A 22,259-nucleotide genomic window follows, 5' to 3' on the forward strand; every position below is an offset into this window, starting at 1 on the left:
GTTCCAAGCCCCAGCCCTGTGGGGACAGTGCCTTCCTCCAGTGTCACAGAGCCCTCGCTGTGCCCATGCCAGTGGAGCCTCCAGCCTCCTCCTGAGCCCCAGGAGCCACGGGATATCCTGAGGGAAGGGGTGCACAAGGATCATGGAATCACAGACCCACAGAATGTTATGGGCTGAGAGGGACCCTAAAGGCCACCCAGCGCTACCCCTGCCATGGCAGGGACACCTCCCACTGTCCCAGGCCGCTCCAAGCTCTGTCCAACCTGGCCTTGGGCACTGCCAGGATCCAGGGGCAGCCACAGCTGCTCTGGGAAAACTGTTCCCCATAATGAGCCCAACCTCATCCTGGTCCTGTTCCCATCCCTGTGCCGATCCCAATCCCATTCCCATTCCCATTCCCATTCCCATTCCCGATCCCATTCCCGTTCCCATTCCTGATCCCATTCCCATTCCCATTTCTGTTCCCATTCCCATTCCGTTCCCATTTCCACTCCTATCCCCATCCCTGTTCCCGTTCCCATTCCCGATCCCATCCCCATCTTCATTCCCATTCCCGTTCCCATTCTCATCCCTGTTCCCATTCCCAATCCCGATCCCAATCCCCATCTTCATTCCCATTCCCGTTCCCATTCCCATTCCTGTTCCCATTCCCAATCCCATTCCAAATCCCGTTCCCATTCCCATTCCTGATCCCATTCCCATTTCTGTTCCCATTCCCTTTCCCGTTCCCATTTCCACTCCCATCCCCATCCCTGTTCCTGTTCCCATTCCCATTCCCGATCCCATCCCCATCTCCATTCCCATTCCCATTCCCATTCCCGATCCCATTCCCATTCCTATTCCCACTCCCATCCCATTCCATTCCCATTCCTGTTCCTATTCCCAATCCCATTCTCATTCCCCATTCCCATTCCCGATCCCATTCCCCATTCCCATTCCCGTTCCCATTCCCATTCCCGTTCCCATTTCCAGTCCCATCCCCATCCCTGTTCCTGTTCCCATTCCCATTCCCGATCCCATCCCCATCTCCATTCCCATTCCCATTCCCATTCCCGATCCCATTCCTGATCCCATTCCCATTCCTATTCCCACTCCCATCCCATTCCATTCCCATTCCTGTTCCTATTCCCAATCCCATTCTCATTCCCCATCCCCATTCCCGATCCCATTCCCCATTCCCATTCCCGTTCCCATTCCCATTCCCATTCTCATTCCCACTCCCATCCCGTTCCATTCCCATTCCCGTTCCCATTCCCAATCCCAATCCCATTCCCATTCCCATTCCCATTCCTATTCCCAATCCCATTCTCATTCCCCATCCCCATTCCCGATCCCATTCCCCATTCCCATTCCCGTTCCCATTCCCATTCCCATTCTCATTCCCACTCCCATCCCGTTCCATTCCCATTCCCGTTCCCATTCCCAATCCCATTCCCATTCCCATTCCCATTCTCATTCCCCATTCCCGATCCCATTCCCATTCCTGTTCCTATTCCCAATCCCATTCTCATTCCCCATTCCCATTCCCGATCCCATTCCACATTCCCATTCCCGTTCCCATTCCCAATCCCATTCCCATTCCCACTCCCATCCCGTTCCATTCCCATTCCCGTTCCCATTCCCAATCCCATTCCCATTCCCATTCCCCATTCCTGTTCCCGTTCCCATTCCCATTCTCATTCCCACTCCCATCCCGTTCCATTCCCCATTCCCGTTCCCATTCCCATTCCCATTCTCATTCCCCATTCCCGATCCCATTCCCATTCCCGATCCCATTCCCATTCCTATTCCCACTCCCATCCCATTCCATTCCCATTCCTGTTCCCATTCCCAATCCCATTCTCATTCCCCATTCCCGTTCCCATTGCCATTCCCATTCTCATTCCCACTCCCATCCCGTTCCATTCCCATTCCTGTTCCCATTCCCGTTCCCATTCCCATTCCCATTCTCATTCCCCATTCCCATTCCCACTCCCATCCCGTTCCATTCCTGTTCCTGTTCCCATTCCCAATCCCATTCCCATTCCCATTCCCCATTCCCCATTCCCGTTCCCATTCCCAATCCCATTCCTATTCCCCATTCCCATTCCCGATCCCATTCCCATTCCCATTCCCATTCCCATTCCCATTCCCATTCCCATTCCCATTCCCCATTCCCCATTCCCATTCCCCAGCCGGTTCCCCCCGGACCGAGCATGCCTCGGAACGCTGGTTGCGCGGCGCAGGCGGCGCGGTTTCGGCGGCGCACGGGCCGGGCCGGTTATCGGGTGCGCAGCTGGCGCTGTCAGTCGCGGCCCAAGATGGCGGCGGCCGGGGGCGGATGGAGGCGCTGGTGACGGTGCGGAGACTCGCCGCCGTCTGTACCATGGTGAGAGCCCTCGGGCCGCCCGGCCCGCGCCGCCGCTCCTCAGGGGCTCCCGGCCTTGTGCCCCGCGCTCAGCGACGGGGAGAGCCCGCGCTCCGCGCCCTGGCGCCGTGCGGGCAGTTCAGAGCCATCGCTGCGGGAGGCCCCGCCGCCGGCTCCGGGCTCTGAGGGGCCGGAGCGGAGCGGCTGTGCCGGGGCAGGGCGAGCGGAGCGCGGGGAGCCGCGGCCGGGCTGAGCGCGGGTGCCGGCCTGGCCGGGGCTCGCAGGGGTTTGGGATAATCGGGCTGAAATCCCGGTGGGAAAGGTGCTGGAGGCTCGGCAGGAACGCGAACCCGGCGCTCCCGGTGGGTGTGTCTGCCGCCGCCCGTGCTCTGAAATGTTTTTCGGGCCGGTGGGTGCTGCCTTTCGCAGAGAAAAGGAATTATCGAGCATTAATTGGCCTTGTGCCCGGGTCGCAGTGGGTTGTTGTGATAACTTGAGTTCATTTTAAAGCTCGTTCTACTCGTTTGTCAAAGCTCTGCAGTCGCTCCACGTGCATGCGTGTACCGGGACCGTCCCTGCCGCCAGCGAGAGAGGCCGGCTGGTAATTGCATGATTATGCAGAATTTTTAATGAAGCTCCGCTGCTGTGTAAATAGAGCCTGGAGTGGCCGGGCTGGCGCTGAGCACGGCTGAAATACCTGAGCCCGGCCGTGGAACAGCCGAGCTGTGCCCAGAGAACCTTCTGGGAGGAGCTCCGTGCTCCCAGCCCCGGCTGCAGCTCCCAGAGCCAGCAGGGCAGCGGCCCGGGGGTGCCCACTGGAGCAGTTTGGTGTTCACAATCCCACCTTTTCATTGCTCAGCTCCCCTCTGCAGCCTCCACACCAGTTCACTGGCTCTCTTTTCACCTGTGTGGGACAGGAGCAGGATTTTCCTACTGTTTGATGCAGGTGCTGCCTCCCAGTGTAAGTCCAGGCCCAGCTGAACTGAACCAGTACAAACTGACCAAAATGCTCAGCTCCAAACTGGGGATTTGCAGCCTCACACCCCTAACAAGGAGACATTAATCTTTGCTTTTCAAATCCCTGGCCATGGAGACCTCCCTGGAAGTCTTTGGGAGAAGACTTCCCAAGACTTTCTCCTTCCCTAATCTCACCAAATGGGTTTTTTTTCTGCATAATTTGTATTTTTTAATTGCCATCACAGACCCAGTGAGATGAGGGCCATGAGAGGTGAGTCAGGAATTTGCTGAGGAGTTCTGCACCCAGGGCAGAGATTGACTCAGTCCCTGGAATATTTTGGGTGCATTCCTGAGAGCAGCTGGCTGAGTCTGGGACTGGGAAGGCAGAGCATGTCCCTGGGACTGTGCAGCCACACCTGAGCACATCCCTGTGGGACTTTGGCATTTTTGCTCCTGATTTTGGTTGGGATGGTGGATGGAAGCTGGGCAGGTTCTTCCCATTCCCCTCCTGAGGTTCTGGGAGTTCTTTTCCAAGAACTGCAGCAGCTCTGGGGAGGCAGATTCTCCCCATTATGTTTCAAGTGGAGAATTTGCTGTTTCAGTTCTGTGCAGAAATCCTAAAGCAGTGCTAGTAGCACTTAATAATTGCATGAAAGTGGCTTCCAAATTTCTTAATTAATGATTCAATCAAATGCTGTGAGATCTGTCAGCATCAGTGTTTTAGGTGCATGTGTAGCTTGGCTAAACTTACTGTCAATATTAACATTTATTCCCTCATCTAGCCCAGGAAATTAAGGTCTGGGTGCTGTATTTTAGAACTAGATCAGTCTATTTGCATGCCCAGCAAGTCAAAATACTGTTTGGTTTGTCATAAAGGTAGATGAAAAAGCTGAGCCTTCTTTTTAAAAACATTGAAATACATGAACAAAGTCCCTTTGGGAGCTGCTTTCTTCAGGACTATGCTAAACTGTAGTGATTGTATAGAACTTTACATATTTTTTTAGTAAAATATGCAGTTTTTACCAGCATTTCCAGTCATCATCTGTGCTCCAGGCTGGAACAGTGAAACCCAGGTTTGTGACATGGTCAGACTCTTCAGCATCACAGGGACTGCTGTTCCTGATTGCTTCTCAGCCACTCCATTCCTCTCCAATGTCTCTTTAAAAATGAAATTCCAAGCTTGAGCTCATTCCAGCCCGTAATGAGGTTGAACTTGGATCATCTCCCCCTCCCTGAAATCACTTGCCCGTGGATCAGCTCTGCTGTGCCTCAGGGTGGTGGCATTTCCTTGCTGGGAGCACTGTCCCTTTTCCAGGGTTTTGATGCCTCAGGTTTGAGCTTTTCTATTTTTCAGATTCTGCGCTGCTTCAGTGTGTGGGTCTGGGCTTCATATTATGGGATGGTGAGCGCAGGGAGACAAAACAATTCCTGCTCCAGCTGGGACCAAGGACAAATGATCCAAATCTCAGCCCAAGAGCACAAACACCGTGGGCTGAGAGAGAAAAACAAGGATGGGACTGCATGGGCTAAAGCTGGAATGGGACAATGAACTGCAAGATGCAAATGGAGCAGAACTGATCACAGTGACAGACCCCATGACCAGTCAGGGATTTTTGTGACCATTTTGATTCATCTTGGGTGCAGCCCTGGCTGGGCTCTTGTGCTGCCCAAGGTGCATCCATTGAGGACATCCTTTGAATAAATCCCTGCTTTATTCTTTAGCTCTGTCCAGCCTCTGCTCAGCTCAGCCTTCCCAAGGCCTCAGTTTCATCACATCCCTGTGGCAGCTCCAGCCTGGCCAGGACTGGGAGCTGGGAGGCAGCAGGGGTTGTTCCCTGGGATGTGATTCATGGCTTGGGGAGGCTGTGGCACCACGTGGGAAGCACAGCCATGGCCAGGAGCCACTGCCCCAGCTCTGCCTCCCTGGCACCAGCTTTGTGTCCCAGCCCTTCCCTCTGCTCTGGGCTTTGGGGGTTTTTCCTTCTGTTTGTAGGCAACTGCAAGATTGGGGGAAATGGCTGCAGAGGTGGAAACAGAGAGCACTGCTGAGGCATTTTGCTTAAAAAATCTACAGTTGCTGTTTCAGAAGTGTTCAAAGGGGGGGTCTGTGGGTCTGGGGTGAGCAGGTGCATCCTGGTTCAGGGCAGATTTGGGAGAGAACCCCCAAAGGGCTCCTCTAGGAAAGCAGATTCAATCAGCCCCTCCCCCCAACCAGTCCAGGAGAAAATTCCTCCTTGGAGAAAAGTGGAAAAAACCCCACAGTCCAGGGAACTTCCTTGCCTCAGCAAGCTAAAACTAACTAAAAGCAAAGGAGAGCTCTGTCCCACTGTCTGTCCCTCCACAGACAGCACAGTCCAGGAGCAGGAATGTGGAGGAGTGAGTCCCCCAACCTGGGCCACATGTCAGCCTAGGACAAGGTGGGAATTCTCTCTTGGCTGAGGAGAGTGAGGAGGGCAGAGTTCCCTGGGTCTGACTGCATCCTCTGACCCAGGATGTATTTTCTGTGCTCTGAGGCAGTTGTAGAACTGAGTTTCTGAGTCAGAACTCGAGGATTTTGATGAATTGACAGGACTTCTGGAAGAGGACACCAGAACTTGAGAAGGGAGCAAGGTGCAAAGCCCAGAGCTGGGCTTTTCCTCTCTGGCAGCTTGTGAGCAGTCTGTAGTAAGCTGTGAGCAGAATATTGTTTCTTGTAGGCAATTAGGGCCACTTCCTCTGGGTTCATGTCTAATTGTTGGTCAAACCAGTAGGACATGCCTGAAGAACTCCAATCCAGGCTACAAATTGGGGGTAGTCTTACACACTCTGAATCAGGACATAATTATTGCCTTCAGTGCTGGAGGGGAGCTGGCTGCAGCATTTTTAAGTGCCACATTTCCATTTGCCACCTGAATAATTTACACTGGGCAGCTCAAGCAGAGCTGTGGTGTCCCTGGTGTGGAATGTCACCTCCCTGCTGTCACCTGTAGCTGTAGGACTTTGGTTTGGCTCTATCAGAGAATTAACATTTATAGCTTTTATTTTTATCACTGGTAGAAGGGAGTGTAGAGCTGGCTAAGCAGATTTCTGTCTCCAGCAGTGCTCTGCTTCTTGACTGACTTGTTAAGCTGAAAGAAACCAAATATTCATCTTTGCACTTAAAAGCCAGAATAACTGAGAGTAATTGTTTTAGGGGGAAAAGAACTACATAACCCTTTGCAAATCAGGGAGGAGGTCACGTCAAGGTTTTCCCACATGCTGTGTGTGATGGGTGTTTATTGCTGCAGATTTGGGGCTTCTGACAGTTTGGGGCTGGAAGCAAAGGAGGCTGCAGTTCAGGTTGGACCACCCAGGTTCCCTTGGAACGAGCTTTGGGATTTTACAGGAGTCCTGAATGCCTGAAGGAGCTTTTGTGCTGTTCTGGTGTCTGCTTTGACTGTCTATAAACTTTTAAAATGTCATTCTTTAATGACATTTCTCTCAGGAAAATGAGAGATCATGAGAGATCCCAGCTGTGTTGTGCCATGGAGTTGGGGAAACTGGTCACTCCATGGTTCATTTGTTCAAAGTAGACACTGATTTTATGAGAGGACTTGTGCTTCAGAGCTGCTACCGTGTAAAAATGAAGTGTGAATACCTGGGGAAGGATGCAAAAATACCAGAGTGTAGCTTGTTCAATATGTGCTCTGTTGTTGAATCTCTGCTGTTTGGTTCTTTAATCAGGATTTAGAGCAAATGCTTTTATTGCCTTGGAATTCATGTGTTTACATGCACATCACTTGCTGTCTTGTTGCCATTAAAAAAGAAATGGCTTTCAGTGCTTGCTCCAGCAGATGTCAGTTTGGGGGATTCCTGCACTTGCTGCCAAAATAAAGGGCAGCACTGTGCATCATTATGGTTTGTTTGTATGTTGTATTTTCTATTTTCAGCTCCTTTTATATACTGAAAGTGGGCTTGTAAAACAGATGGGGAGAAACTTTGTTGTGAAAGGACAGGAGGGAATGGTTTTGAACTAAAAGTGGGTTAATTTAGACAAGAAAGGATGGAATTTTTTTCCCTTAAGGGTGGTAAAGCACTGGCACAGGGTGCCCAGAGCAGCTGGGGCTGCCCCTGGATCCCTGGCAGTGCTCAAGGCCAGGCTGGACAGGGCTTGGAGCAGCCTGGGACAGTGGAAGGTGTCCCACCCTGGCAGGGGGTGGCAGTGGATGAGCTCTAAGGTCCCTTCCAATCTAAACTATTCCATGATTTATCCACTTAACCTCTCACACACTGAGTTGTGAATATATCTCCCCATTCAGATCCATTGATTGGTCTCACAGCTGAGTTTTACAGCTCTGTGCCTGTGTAATAGCTGAAGTTATAAATGAAATATTAACCTGTTTCTAAATCTTTGCTCTCCCTCAGCATCCACTTCCTCACCCTCCACAACATTGTCCCTGCCCTGTTTGATGTGTGAGGCTCCTGATAAAATCTCCCTGCCAGCTCACAAAAGAACAATGCTGGTAAACACTGGGCCTTGCACAGCTGGGAGCTGTTTGTGTTTGTTCTCTCGGGGAGCTGCAGAATCCCTGAGAGCTGAGCTGGCAAAGCCTCCTCTCCTATGTGTGTTACTGGGTCACTGCAGCCCCACAAGGACACCAGGAGTCTTGGGGTGGAGAAATCAGGGGGACGAGCTGGGAGCAGTGCTGGTGTGGGAGGCAGTGGCTGAGGAAACTGGGATGGACTGGGATAGACTGGGAGCAGTGCTGGTGTGGGAGGCAGTGGCTGAGGAAACTGGGATGGACTGGGATAGACTGGGAGCAGTGCTGGTGTGGGAGGCAGTGACTGAGGAAACTGGGATGGACTGGGAGCAGTGGTGATCTGGGAGCCTGGGATGGTCTGGGAGCAGTGGTGATGTGGGAAGCAGTGGCTGAGGACACTGGGATGCACTGGGAGCAGTGGTGATTTGGGAGCCTGGGATGGACTGGGAGCAGTGAGATGTGGGAGGCAGTGGCTGAGGACACTGGGATGAATTGGGAGCAGTGCTGGTGTGGGAGGCAGTGACTGAGGATTGGATGAGCTGGGAGCAGTGCTGGTGTGGGAGACAGTGACTGAGGAAACTGGGATGGACTGGGAGCAGTGCTGGTGTGGGAGGCAGTGACTGAGGAAACTGGGATGGACTGGGAGCAGTGGTGATCTGGGAGCCTGGGATGGACTGGGAGCAGTGGTGATGTGGGAAGCAGTGGCTGAGGACACTGGGATGAACTGGGATGCACTGGGAGCAGTGTGATGTGGGAGGCAGTGGCTGAGCAGTGGCTGAGGACACTGGGATGCACTGGGATGTGGGAGGCAGTGGCTGAGGACACTGGGATGCACTGGGATGCACTGGGAGCAGTGAGATGTGGGAGGCAGTGGCTGAGGACACTGGGATGCACTGGGAGCAGTGAGATGTGGGAGGCAGTGGCTGAGGACACTGGGATGCACTGGGATGCACTGGGAGCAGTGAGATGTGGGAGGCAGTGGCTGAGGACACTGGGATGCACTGGGATGCACTGGGAGCAGTGAGATGTGGGAGGCAGTGGCTGAGGACACTGGGATGCACTGGGATGCACTGGGAGCAGTGAGATGTGGGAGGCAGTGGCTGAGGACACTGGGATGCACTGGGATGCACTGGGAGCAGTGAGATGTGGGAGGCAGTGGCTGAGGACACTGGGATGCACTGGGATGCACTGGGAGCAGTGAGATGTGGGAGGCAGTGACTGAGGACACTGGGATGCACTGGGATGCACTGGGAGCAGTGAGATGTGGGAGGCAGTGGCTGAGGAGGGGAAGGAGCTGCTGCCAAAGGTCAGCCCTGAGCAGTGGTTCTGGTTTTCCTGCCCTTTTCCCAGCATCCTTTCCAGGTGTTTTTTCCCTGGAGCCCGGCTTTGCTGTCTCACTCACAGAGCATCAGCTGAGAGGGTTCCCAGGAGCTGGGCCCTGCTGTCCTTTGGGAGTGTGGATCCCTGCAGGACCAGCTCCTCACAGAACAAACACGTGCTTGGAGGAGTTCCCAAAGCACCCTGCCCTCATTCATTTAAACCACTCCAATGAAGCTTCCTAGGAGGAAATTCCTTTGGAAATGCAGCACTTTGGAGTTTCTCTGGGTGCCATGGCAGCAGTCAGGGTGCTCTGTGAGCTCTGCTCCCTGCTGGAAACGGGCACAGCCTTTCCAGGAGGGAGATTCCGTGGCATTTGGAAGGTGGAGCCTTGGATGGTCTGTGACACTGCTCCTTTCAGGATTATCAGTTTGTTTGGAGTGCTTATGCAGGCAAAGTGCTGCAATCCAGGGCTCAATTTACAGTAATTTGTTATGCCTGGAACACAGACAGCCTTCCCAGATCTGTGAAAAGGGATCCTTTCAAACCTAGCTGACAACTCTTTTTATCTGACTTCAGTGCTCAACAGCCAAGGAGTTTTAAAGGATGGGGAAAGCAACATCTAATCTATGTTTACAACCCCAATCGGCTCCATTTCCACTTCCCCCCAGGGTAATTTTAATAGTCCTGAAGCTGGAACTATTATCTCAGCAAATACAGCAAGTGCAGGCAGACTTCTGCATCAGCTCATGCAGATTCCTTTGCTGCAAAAGTAGCTTCTTAAAATTTATTTTTATTTTTTTTTTTTTAGGTTTTAAGTAGCTCTGGCTTGGCCTACTTGTTCTTTTCCTCCCTTTTTGTTTTGATTTGTTTATTCACTCTTAAAACAACTCCTCAGCAGTTGGTTTAAGCAGCTCCTCTAATCTGGAGTGCTGCACGATGGTGTCCCTGGGAGCCTTTCTGCACAACCTCAAAGCTGCTTCCCAGCTCCTTGAAACCCTCAATCTTCTGCTCCTCTCATTTGTTCAAATCCAAATGAGTCATTAGAGAGCAAGACTTGTGCACCAGGCATGTTCTGGACACTGAAATCCTGTCGGTTTTTTCCCTTTTTTTGCCTTTCTTTAAGGAAAATGTCTTTTGCAGGCAGGTGCTCAGTGGGAAGCAGCTGGTTCCAGTCCAGGAGTTAGAATGGTGTGGAGTCCAAGCCAAATATCCTCAGGGATTTTATTTCATCAGGTTTTTACTCCAGTGATGCTACACAACTCCTGGGTGTGCATCCAGCTGCAGGGAAAGGTTAGAGATCCCCTGAGTTATGAGCCTTTAATTCCTTCACTTGAACTGAATTAGATTCATTGCAAAAAAAGAAATGCATAAAAATCAGGTAATTTGAAATTAATATTTTGTACTGAGCTAAAATAATAGTAATTATCCTTAAAGAAAGGCTGAATCTTCCAATTTGCATTTATGGAGAGGGCTTTAAATTGATAGTTAAAATTGAGCTAATGGAATTGATTGGTCTTGGGTGTGTTTTAGACAGGCCTGAAGCAGCTGAAGGGTGGAGGCCAGCATGGAGAACTGCAGTTTCAACAGGATACAGTGAACAAATAGAACATTTTCTGAAATTTTGGGACACACATCCAGATTTTAAAAGTTCTCTTCTGACAGTCTGCAACTGTCCACAAATGAACTGCAAATGGAGCATCTTTTGGGGTGTGTGCATTTATGTGTGTCCATCTAAAGTAGTGGAGTGCCCAAAATAAACACAGCAGACTTTAACCAAAAAAAAAAAAAAAAAGACTCCTTGTAGATTTTGGCAGGATTAATTTTGAAAAAAGACCAAACTGTAAGTTTGTAGTTGTATTTTTGAAAAGATTGGAAGGACTTCACCATTTCAGTTAATTCCCTTGTACTTGAAGCAGCTGCTTCATCCCTGTTAAAAACCATCAATTAAAACCTCATGGGGCATTTGTTTGACAAGTCTTTCTGAATTTCTGTGTCTGTTAATGACACCAAAGAAATCTTGAGTATTTTTTGTCATTACATTGAGCCAGTGGTGGTTATGGAATGGCTCTAAACCCACTGGCAATTCAAAACCCGTGTAATTAGAGCCCCTCAGAACTTGTCAGGGGTGAATGCCATGAACTCTGAGGGCAGTGGGATCTCCCCACTCCTGACTCCTTCCCTGCTTTGTGGGTTTTTCCCTCATTTTCCAGCTCACTGTTTGCTGAGCAGCAGCACAGCACTGACCTGATTATTTTGACAGGAGCTCAGAATAGCACTGAGGGTCCTGCCCCAGAGTTGTGCTAATTTTGGTCCCTTTTTTTCCCTGGAGCTGCAGCAGCAGCTGCTCCATGCTCAGGTCTCCTCACACCCTTCTCTCTGCCTTTCTAACCATCCCCACAAGGGCAGAGTTACCTCCAGAGCACAGAAAGCAGATATTTGGGAATGGAAATGGGGATTCCAGCCAAGTGGGAAAGTGTGAATTCAGGGTAAAAAAAATGGGTAGTCTGTAATAACAGTGCACTAATTGTCAGCCAGGGTTTGTGGTGGATCAAGATTTCACTGCAACTCAGTGAAACTCATATTGCTGAGAAGGAAAGAGGCTCTGACTTGAAGCAGGAACCACGAGGATGCTGGAAATGTGGAATTCTCAGCTGACAGCAGCTCCTGTTCTGAGCTGTGGGGTTCTTCTTAATCACTCCCAGCTTTTATTCATCCACAGCTTCACCAAAACTCTTCAACTCTTGCCTGATTGCAATTTCTGCCATAAAGCTAATTCAATATAATACAGACAGAACTGAGCACTCCTCTGATTCCTGGCAGATAAGTGAATGCAAACTCTGAGCTTTTGTCTGTAAGAATAATTACAAATCCAGTAAGTTTAAGGTCACCAAGTCTTGAAGCCCTGTTGTTTGATACATTTCCAGTTTCTGAAATCAATTAAATCTAGGCTATGCAAAATACTCATTTTCTTTGCAGGAATAGGATTTTTTTTTCTTTTTTGCTAAGAAGAGGCAGTAATGCCTATTATCCTTCTCTATGATCTAGTTTTGGTGCTGCAGTGGCTAAGAAACAAAAGTCTACTATTATTTATTCCACTTGCATGTTGCATTGAACTGGAAAGAAATCTTTAAGACTTCTCTAGTGGGCAAAAATCGCTCAGAGCTTACAAGCTGGAAGAGTTGATAGATCTCTCTTCTGGATTTGATGGCTTTTTCAGTTAAAATTTCAGGAGTACTGTGGGATCACTGCCTCAGTTTGGCTTGGTTAGACAGCTCCCTCAGGTAAGGGGGTTTGAAACTGCTCCTTTCACATCCCTTTGCTTTAAAAAATTCACCAGAACTTGCCTTGAGTGTTCTCTGGGTAGGTATTAGTTTACCCCAATGCTCTTTTCTCTGTATCTCATCCAGCTCTGAGCATGGAATAGAATCCCAGAATCCTTTAGGTTGGAAAAGACTTCCAGGATTATTGAGTCCAATGTGACAGTCCCCACCTTGTCACCAGCCCAGAGCACTGAGTGCCCCATCCAGCCTTTTCTTGCATTTTTAAATCCAGATATTGGTGTGATGTCCCTCACTGTGTTGGTATAAAAAAGTGAGGAAAACTTGAATGTTACCAGTTCCCTGTGCTGTTTTTTGGTACTTCAATATTTGGTATATTCGATTTTTTAAGGGTGTTCTTTGTCTTTTCAGACATGAAATGTTCATGGATAGAGCCTTCTTTTAATTAGCTGATATACATAAAGTAAAATGACTGCAGCTGTGACAGGAAATATTTTCTTGTTGTTCTTTGGAGGTTTTCTTGGCCATTTTTAGCTGTGTGTATTCCTGCTGAGGTGGTGATAGTTGAGATGGGCCAGGCAGTTTTTCATTTTCCTGTTTGACTGATAATTGCAGAGCTGTGGAAGCACAGCCAGTTCTGTGAGTGGGCTGTGAGCAGAAAAGGGAAGCTCTGAGACAACACTTGAAATCCAGGAATTTCCAGAAAATGGAAAATTCTGCTTACAAGTGCTGAAACTTCCCTTGTCACCTCCCCACCACTGTGGAAGACCAAATCCACATCTCATGCTGGAAGTCAATCACTATTACCACGTGGTTAAATGAGAAGTTTTCCTCCTGGGGTAACTGTGTGTTGGACAAATCTGGGTTTATTCCTGCTCACAGAGCTGAGTTTGATGGTCCTGAAGCAGAGCAGCTCCTGGGGAGCATTTCCTTGCACCTCCCAGAAGTCAGGGAGGTACTCTGGGGTTGGTAAAACATTCATTTATTTGCCTTGCACTAGCAGTGAGAAGTCATTAATCTTTATCTTCAGCTGTATTTTAGTTTTTAGTGTTCTTGCTTAGCTGTTTTATGCCAAGCAAACTCTATTGCTATGGATGAGGGATTTTTTCATGGCATTTCTTGTTGCTCCCACAATATGTCACATAGTTCAGCAAAACTGTATTGATTTTCTGGTGGGTTTAGGTGTGCAAAGTGCCACAAGATGCAGAACACTTTGGCTGTGGCACCACAAAGAGGAGAATTTAATTAATTCCCCAAATAACAAAATTAATTTTCATCTTATGTACACTTCCCACTTTGGTTAGATTTTTAATTCTGGACAAAATGTGACTTTTCTATTTCCAAAATGATGAAGTGTGGATTGTTTCTGGTGAGGAATTATTCCTGTGATCTGTGACAGATGGAAGAATCTTTCGGCTGGGGTGGGCAGAGGGATGTGCCACCCGTCAGAGTGACAGCAAAGCCTCACTGCAGGCAGGCCGTGGCTCAGGCTGGAGCAGGTTTCACTGCCCTGAGTTAATTGCTAATTGTTAATTGGCTTGCAGAGATCCCTGACTGGGAGGAGCTGGACTTTGCCTGCAGTTCTGGACCTTACCCCAAAACGTGACCAAGTGCTGCCTTCCCCATAAAGTGAATTTCCCCCATGTCCTTGTTCAGTGCAGCTCTCCTGGACATTGACTCTGTGATGAATCATCTGTGATTCTGCAAGGGAGTTCTTTTTCCCTGGAACACTGGGCACTGCATTTCCTGGAACTTTTTCTCTATTTAATTTGCAAGTTTGCATCTTCAGAGCTATTTATGATTCATCTCTGGGTTTTTGTTTTTTTTTTTTTTTATTCCTCCCACAAGTGCTTTGAGTCCTGTTTTGGTTTTTTTTTAATGATTTTATGAATTGAAAATATTCTCTAGCAAGAAACTTTAGAATCATCACAGAATCCCAGAATTGTTTGGGTTGGAAGGGACCTCAAAGCTCATCCATTCCATGGGCAGGGACACCTTCCACTATCCCAGGTTGCTCCAGCCTGGCCTTGAACACTCCCAGGGATGAGGCATCTACCACTTCAATTGTAAATAAAACATTAAATATAATTAATATTAATTTGTTAAGGAAACCTTAATTTTTTAATCTGCCTCTGCAGTTAATTTACCCAAATTTATAAAGTTTGGGTAATAAATACAAGGAAACACTTGGGAAAAAATTCACCTGTGACCAGTCAGGTTAAATGGATACAAGTTGGTGGTGGCTTGGTTGACAACCCTAGTTTATGGCAGGTTATTCAATTCTTTATATCATAGCTTTACTCAAAATTACATTTTGAATAAAACCATTCTTCTGGTTTTATTTGTTTGTACAGATATTTATTCCATGTGCTGCTTTCCAGCTGGGTCATTTGGGCTCTCAGGTTTCACTGGTTTTGGAGGTTTGGTACCTCCTTTAATGGGCTTTTCTCCTAATAAAATACTGGAGATCATGGAGGGGCTGAGGAACCTCCAGAGAAATTGAAACTGAACTTCCCAAGCTCTCAGGGTTTACAAATCCTCCTTTCCTAATCTCCAAACATGCAGCATGGAAGAGCAAAACAACCTCAGCAGGAGCCAGTTCTGATTTCCAGGCTGAAAATTCCAGAATTTTCCCCTCCTGTGCATTTCCATAAATTTTGTCAGGAAATTTTGAATTTTGAATTTTACAGCATTTCCCAAAGGCAGTGTGGATCAGAGCAGAGGAAGTGGAGAGCTGAGGTAGCCCAGGAGAGACCCCTGGCAGCAAATCCTCCTCGCTGATGGTTCTCCTTTCATTTTAGGTTTGATTTGGGTTTTATTGAGGGCAGATATTGGAGGAAAAAGAGCTCCTTGGAAGCAGGGAATGGCTGCAAGGAAACAAATGAGAGGAGCTGCCTGAACTGGCACTGATGCCTCAGAAATGCTGTGTGTAATTGCTGCTTGAGCAGGCTCTGCTTGTAAATCTGTCAGCACCCTGGCAATGTTGGGTGGGGTTTGGAGTACCCAGTTCTGAGCCTGCCTCCTTTTATCTGCTTTGAGAACTGGAACTCACTGGGAATCTGATGGGGGACATCCAACTACAGCTGTTAAACCAGAATCCAGAATTGTTTCTTGGTTTCTCTCCTGGTTTTTAGGAAATTTTTAGTTATTTCTCTGTTAAAAACAATCTGGATGGAACTGTCCTTACTTGCTTGTGGTTTATATTAATAGGGAGCTGGTGGAAATGTTTGCTGAGCAATTGAAAAGCATTGGTAGCTTCAGGGGAAGAAATCAATTGAGTTTTGCTGGACTGAAATGTTTGGTTGAATGTTGTTCTGAGGTGCCTGAAGGTGGCTCACCTGTGCAGGAGGATTTCTGTTTGGGCAAGGTTAGAATTGGAGTCACTTGGGCATTTAAAACAGAATTAGGAATCCAAAGTGTTTGGATTCTGCACAAAGGAGCTCAGGAATGTTGGAGCATCAGCAAGAAGCATTAAAGAACAAGGTGGAGAGGAATGAGGGAAGGAACCAAACCCCAGGTATTGCCATCCATAAGGGGCTGGTGGATTGAAAATGGAAAGAGATGAAGAAACCACTTTGAATATGAAGTGGAGCAAGTTAAAATTAAAAATAAAGCATTGGAATGCTTTATGTGCCAAATAAGAGCAGTGGTGGTTTTCAGTTGTATCTAAAACAGCAAATTCCACCCTCATTGTACTGCTGGAAACTCAAGGATGTGTCAAAATGCACTGTGAGCTTCACACATCACCTTGAAATGGAAGGTAACCAAGCCACAGCACTTTCAGGTGATCTGTGGTAAAACTCTTCCTTCCATTCTTCTGGGGATTTGTAATAAAAATCTTCATTTGTCTGTAGTATTTTGCAAAATAAAGCTAGAAAAAGACAGGATAAGTTTATTTTTACAGTGCATTCTTGACTAAATTAAGTTGCTGTTTCTAGATCACTGTGGCCAACCTGGTGTTTTAAGTGAGAACAATTAATTGGGATAATTTTTAAAGAAACTCAAATGTAGCAAACCTTTCTGGTAGATCAGATTACTGATTTTGGTTGAGGGAGTTGAGATTTTAAATGACATCTTGGTACATTTATGATAATAAAGCTTCACATTCATTTAATTCTGACAAAATACTGATTTTCAGTGGAAGTAAATTATTTCCTAAGCTTTGGGGGGTTTTTTAGGAAATTTCTGTTTTCCCTAACATAAATATTGTTTTTTGTAGGGCGCCAATGCCTCTGCTTTGGAGAAAGAGATTGGTCCTGAGCAGTTCCCTGTGAATGAGCATTATTTTGGCTTGGTCAATGTAAGTGAATTTTGTATGCTTCAAATGCTGGGTTTTCATTCACATCCTAATTTGGAGCTTAACAGGATTCTCTCAGAACTTGATGGATGAAACTTCTCACTTGGAGTGGGACTGAGCGCAGACACCACATCCTGCAGTGTGCTTATTAACCAAGACAGCATTTCATCTGAAACACAGAAAAATAAATGTATTTCTTGTAAAGTCTCTGAGAGAACTCTTCCTCCTCCACTACATTTTTAATTCTAAGATTTTAATATTTCGCTGGAAAATTGGAAATAATAAAGTGTGTCCATTGTTCATATGCTGTTCCAGAGCAGATTTTCCACTGATGCTGCAGTGCAGGGGAGGCTTTAAAATTAAAATGTGTTACTTTTTAGTTCTAAAAACATCCCTCTCGTGGGAGGAGTGGAAGTTTTGTGCAGGAGATGAATGACATGGACTGGGTGGATATTTCCTTCGTGTCGTAATACTCCTTCTGGAGTTTTGGTGTAGCCATGAACCCTCCAAAAAGCTGAATTTTTGCAGTTTGTGTGGCTGTGGGGCAGCAGAGCTGTGCAGAGGATGTTGATCCTGGTGAGTTCAGAGCAGCAGTGGTTCTGTGGCATCCTATTCATGATGGGAAAATGCAATTTTGGCAGAACTCACTAGAAACAATTATTGCTGTGTTCTGGTCGTCAGGGTTGTGTTGAGAGCTGGGAGATGCTCCATGTCTTCACACACCAAGTAAGGCCAACTAAACAGTATTTATTGAGCTCATTAGAGACCCAGTTAATTGACTCTGTGTGGGTTTCTAGCAGTTTGTGTTTCACACACCCAGCTCTCCAAACACCCAGAATTCTGTTCCCTACGTGGGGTGCTGGTGGCCGTTCCAGAGCTGCTGAGGTTTGCACCAGAATGGCAAAAATGGAATTGTGACAGAAATAGCAGAGCACTGAATGGAGTGAGGAGGAAAAACAGCATCCTAAAAATAACCAGAATTATTAGAACCCCATCCATTCTCTGGTTTGAAGGACAAAACATGACTAACATTGTTGTGCTTCATTGCATGCAACTGGGTTCTTGAGGGTGGTGTTTCCACACTGTTGTTCTGCTGAGCTTTTTCTGAAGTTATTTCTGGTTCTTTCATGATTTGGAATTAATTGGAGCATTTTAAAGAGGACAATTCCATGCCTTCAGCATCAGTGCTGTTAAATGTGTGATTGCACTGCAAATACAATCAGGTGTTGAACTTGTGGGCAATGGAGGCCAAAACTTTGGGTTGAATAGTTATTTAATTATTTATAGTATAGTATTTCAGTATATTTTATATAAAATAGTATATTTTTATATATATAAAATATATTTTATAAATAGTTATTTAATTTTTGGATCAATGAGTTAAAGCAACCTGACTCTGTTAAAATGTATCTAAAGCCACTGCAGAATATGTGGGAAACTTAAAATAGTTTATATTTACTAAAACCTAAGAGGGATGGAACAATGGTGTCATTCCAGAATTTCATCTCAATTTTCATTTTAAGAAGCTCCTATCTTCAAATAAGCTTTCAGAATTAGGATGGCTATTTTGTGTTGTGTGCAGATTTATTTAGCATGATGATTCTTTGTTTTTCTAGGTCACTAACAAGCATGTGAGTGATTCTCTCTCCTAATTCATGTGTTTGTTTAGTTTCCATATATATTTTCCTCGTGTCAATAAGTTTTAGCTGTTGTTCCCTGTTGTTTGCATATGGTATAAATCAATGTTACTGGAGCTATAATCTGTGACCTTTAGAGCTGTATGAATGAAGCTGTTCCTTTTCTGTTTCAGTCAAAGTGATTATTACCTTGAAACCACTCTGCTGCAGTAAACACCCCAAATTTGGGTGAACAGTGACTATGTCTCAGTGTATCACCTAAAACCAGTTTGCTCTACAGACAGATTTTTGTTTTTTTGCTTTATTTAAAATATGTTGCTCTTGGGGTGCAGAACCTCGTTACCAGAATATCTGGGGGCTGAAAACCCAGAATTTGTGTCCCTTTTTGAAGCAGCAGCAGCAGCAGCACAGTGGATTGCAGAGCAGCAGCTCTGAAGCCATGGTGTGTTGCTGTGGGTGATAAGCTGATATCCTGGTGTCCTCCTTGCTCAGCCAGGGGGAGCAGCCTCTGCAAGGCCTTATCTGTGCCTGACACTGCCTGCACACAGGCCAAACAGCTGCTCTGGGCATGGCCCTGCATCGTGTGCTGCTCAAAACGTTGTGTTATAAGCAGGAAATATTGGTTTTATTATTGATTTATAATAGGTTTTGCTCCTGGAATTGGCTCAGTTGGTCAGAGCAGGGTGCTGGTAATGCCAAGGCTGTGGGTTTGATCCCTGTATGGGTTGCTCACTTTAGAGTTGGACTCAGTGATCCTCAGGGGTCCCTCCCAACTTAAAATACTCTGTGGAATTTTTTATTGATTTATTTAGTATCCTTGCTAGCTCTCCCCTCTCAGGATGATGAGTTGTTCTGTGTCTCCACAAATTTTGATTCTTTGCTGAATCCTTAATTACTTTTTCTGTGTATTCCCAGCATCCTGTGAGTGATGCCTCCTCTCCCTACCCTTGCTGTCACAAGGCTCAGCCTTTCCCCCCGTTCCAGGCAGTGTTTCCCCCATTCCCCCCATTCCAGGCAGTGTTTCCCCCATTCCCCCCATTCCAAGCAGTGTTTCCCCCATTCCCCCCATTCCAAGCAATATTTCCCCCCATTCCAACCACTGTTTCCCTCCATTCCTCCCTTCCCAACCAATGTTTCCCCCCACTCCAGGCAGTGTTTCCCCCCCATCCCAGCCAGTGTTTCCCCTTATTCCAACCAGTATTTCCTCCCATTCCAAGCAGTTTCCCCCCACTCCAACCAGCGTTTCTCTATATTCCCCCCATTCCAAGCAATATTTCCCCCCATTCCAGGCAGTGTTTCCCCCATTCCCCCCATTCCAGGCAGTGTTTCCCCCATTCCCCCCATTCCAGGCAGTGTTTCCCCCATTCCCCCCGTTCCAGGCAGTGTTTCCCCCATTCCCCCCATTCCAAGCAATATTTCCCCCCATTCCAACCACTGTTTCCCTCCATTCCTCCCATCCCAACCAGTGTTTCCCCCCACTCCAGCCAGTGTTTCCCCCCATTCCAAGCAGTATTTCCCCCATCCCAAACAGCATTTCCCCCATCCCACAAGCAGTGTTTCTTTCCCCCATCCCAGGCAGTGTTTCTTTCCCCCATCCCAGGCAGTGTTTCTCCTTATTCCAGCCAGTATTTCCTCCCATTCCAAGCAGTTTCCCCCCACTCCAACCAGTGTTTCTCTATATTCCCCCCATTCCAAGCAATATTTCCCCCCATTCCAGGCAGTGTTTCCCTCCATTCCCCCCACTCCAGGCAGTGTTTCCCCCCACTCCAGCCAGTGTTTCCCCCCATTCCAAGCAATATTTCCCCCATCCCAACCAGCATTTCCCCCATCCCACAAGCAGTTTTTCTTTCCCCCATTCCAGCCAGTGTTCCGCCCCATTCCAGACAGTGTTCCGCCCCTTTCCAGCCAGTGTTTCCCCCCCATCCCAACCAGTGTTTCCCCCCCATCCCAACCAGCGTTTCCCCCATCCCAACCAGTGTTTCCCTCCATTCCTCCTATCCCAACCAGTGTTCCCCCCCCATCCCAACCAGTGTTCCCCCCCATCCCAAGCAGCGTTTCCCCCCATCCCAAGCAGCGTTTCCCCCCATCCCAAGCAGCGTTTCCCCCATCCCAAGCAGCGTTTCCCCCCATCCCAAGCAGCGTTTCCCCCCCCATCCCAACCAGCGTTTCCCCCATCCCAACCATGTTCCCCCCCATCCCAACCGGTGTTTTCCCCAGTAAATGAGCTCTGCCAGGTGACTTCTCCAGTTTCACTGTGTGACATTTGCAATGAACTCTGTTCCTGTCATTCCTTTTTGGCAGCCCTAATGCAAAGGCCTTTGTTTTCCCTGTGTTCTGTTTCTGACCAGTTCGGCAATACCTGCTACTGCAACTCCGTCTTGCAGGCCCTGTATTTTTGTCGGCCCTTTCGGGAAAAGGTTTTGGCATACAAGGTGCAGCCTCGAAAGAAGGAAAGCCTCCTGACCTGCCTCTCTGATCTCTTCAACAGTATTGCCACACAAAAGAAGAAGGTGGGAGTCATCCCACCCAAGAAATTTATTTCCCGCTTGAGGAAGGAAAATGGTAAATGAAGAAATGATTTTTTTTTTTAATGCATATTTAAGGATGTCAAATGTTAAATTCAGGGGTTTTTTTGGAGTAAAAATTGTCAAGTTTTAACAGGTTTCTTGGAGATTTTTTGTGGTGTGAAGTTCACCACCTGTGAGTTGTCCTTCTCTCAGTGTCTGTGTTTCTAGACTTGCACATGTCCAGATATTTCACACTGGCCTGGTGCTCCCTAGAGGAACAAAACACACTGCAGGTCATTGCTCTCGTGAACTCTCACAGGAGACCCAGCCACTCATAGCCTCTTCCCTTGCATTTGTGGCAGGATGAATTCCTTAGGATCAGAGCTGCTGTTTGCTGAGGAAAAGTTCTGGCTGTTGATTTCTCCTCTCTGCTTGATCTTGAAAAGATAACAAACTTCCAGTAAGGGATTTTTGCCCCTTGGTGCTGGATTTAATGAATCAGTGGCCCAAGGCAAACACATCTGAATTTCTTTATTTATCTCCCTTCCCAAAGAAAAGAAGAAAAAAAACTACAAAAAGCCCCAAACCAATAGTGATTTCTTCAGTTCTGAGAAATGGCCAAATTAAGTTTCTTTAAGGGTATTTTTCAGCTGTGTGTTTCTTCTTCCTGAGGATAATCATTGAGAGAACAACAAAATGCAATTCTTCCCAAACTCACCAGTGCCACCAGAGCTGTGTAACAGGGGAGAGGAGGGAAGGGAAAAAGCCACAGTGACCTGGTGTTGGGAAGTGTCTGTAGTTGTTCATTCTCCTCCCTGTCTCCCTTTGCAGAATTATTTGATAATTACATGCAGCAGGATGCACACGAATTCCTGAACTACCTACTGAACACTATTGCTGACTTGCTGCAAGAGGAGAAGAAGCAGGAGAAGCAGAATGGGAAGCTCCAGAATGGCAGCATTGAGAGTGAAGAAGGAGACAAGGCTGATCTGACGTGGGTCCATGAAATCTTCCAAGGAACACTAACCAATGAAACCAGATGTCTTAACTGTGAGGCTGTACGTGCACCACCCAACCACTCCTCCTTAGCTCTCTCCCAGCTCCTGGATTGGTTTCCCCAACACTGAGCACCCTTTTTCATTCACTAGGGTAGATGAAATTGCACTGTCTCTATTAAAATATGGAGCATAGCCTATTTTAGGACTCTATGTTCAAACCAGTGCTCATTAAGGTATGTTGCCCAGAAAAAGCCCAGTGTTTTCCCTGTTTCTCCTCCCTGTTTCCATTGAGGCAGCTGCACTTGGCTGACCCAAGCTGCCTTTTTGTCTCCATGTTATTCCCTGTGTCAGTGGCTGAGAGTTTATGTTGTGTTCCTACATGAGAGTTGCTCTTAATTTAACTCTGGCACGAACTGAGT

General features: G+C 47.3%; 1 protein-coding gene across 2 annotated transcripts in view; it reads left to right on the forward strand.

Annotated features, from left to right (window-relative positions):
- Nucleotides 1-2,300: 2,300 nt before the first annotated feature.
- Nucleotides 2,301-22,259, forward strand: part of LOC118698651 (ubiquitin carboxyl-terminal hydrolase 12-like) — a 30,918-nt gene continuing 10,959 nt past the window's right edge. For both annotated transcript variants that reach the window (XR_008508617.1, XM_036402117.1), the window contains exons 1-4: nucleotides 2,301-2,368; nucleotides 16,621-16,701; nucleotides 20,684-20,897; nucleotides 21,674-21,900. Coding sequence is in view for 1 of the 2 variants with exons in the window: in XM_036402117.1 (XP_036258010.1) it covers nucleotides 2,321-2,368; nucleotides 16,621-16,701; nucleotides 20,684-20,897; nucleotides 21,674-21,900 (570 nt within the window). In the remaining variant the exon portion in view is untranslated. The remainder of the gene's footprint in view (nucleotides 2,369-16,620; nucleotides 16,702-20,683; nucleotides 20,898-21,673; nucleotides 21,901-22,259) is intronic.

Source organism: Molothrus ater, chromosome 14 (genome assembly GCF_012460135.2).
Source record: "Molothrus ater isolate BHLD 08-10-18 breed brown headed cowbird chromosome 14, BPBGC_Mater_1.1, whole genome shotgun sequence".
In the NCBI taxonomy this organism is placed as follows: domain Eukaryota; kingdom Metazoa; phylum Chordata; class Aves; order Passeriformes; family Icteridae; genus Molothrus; species Molothrus ater.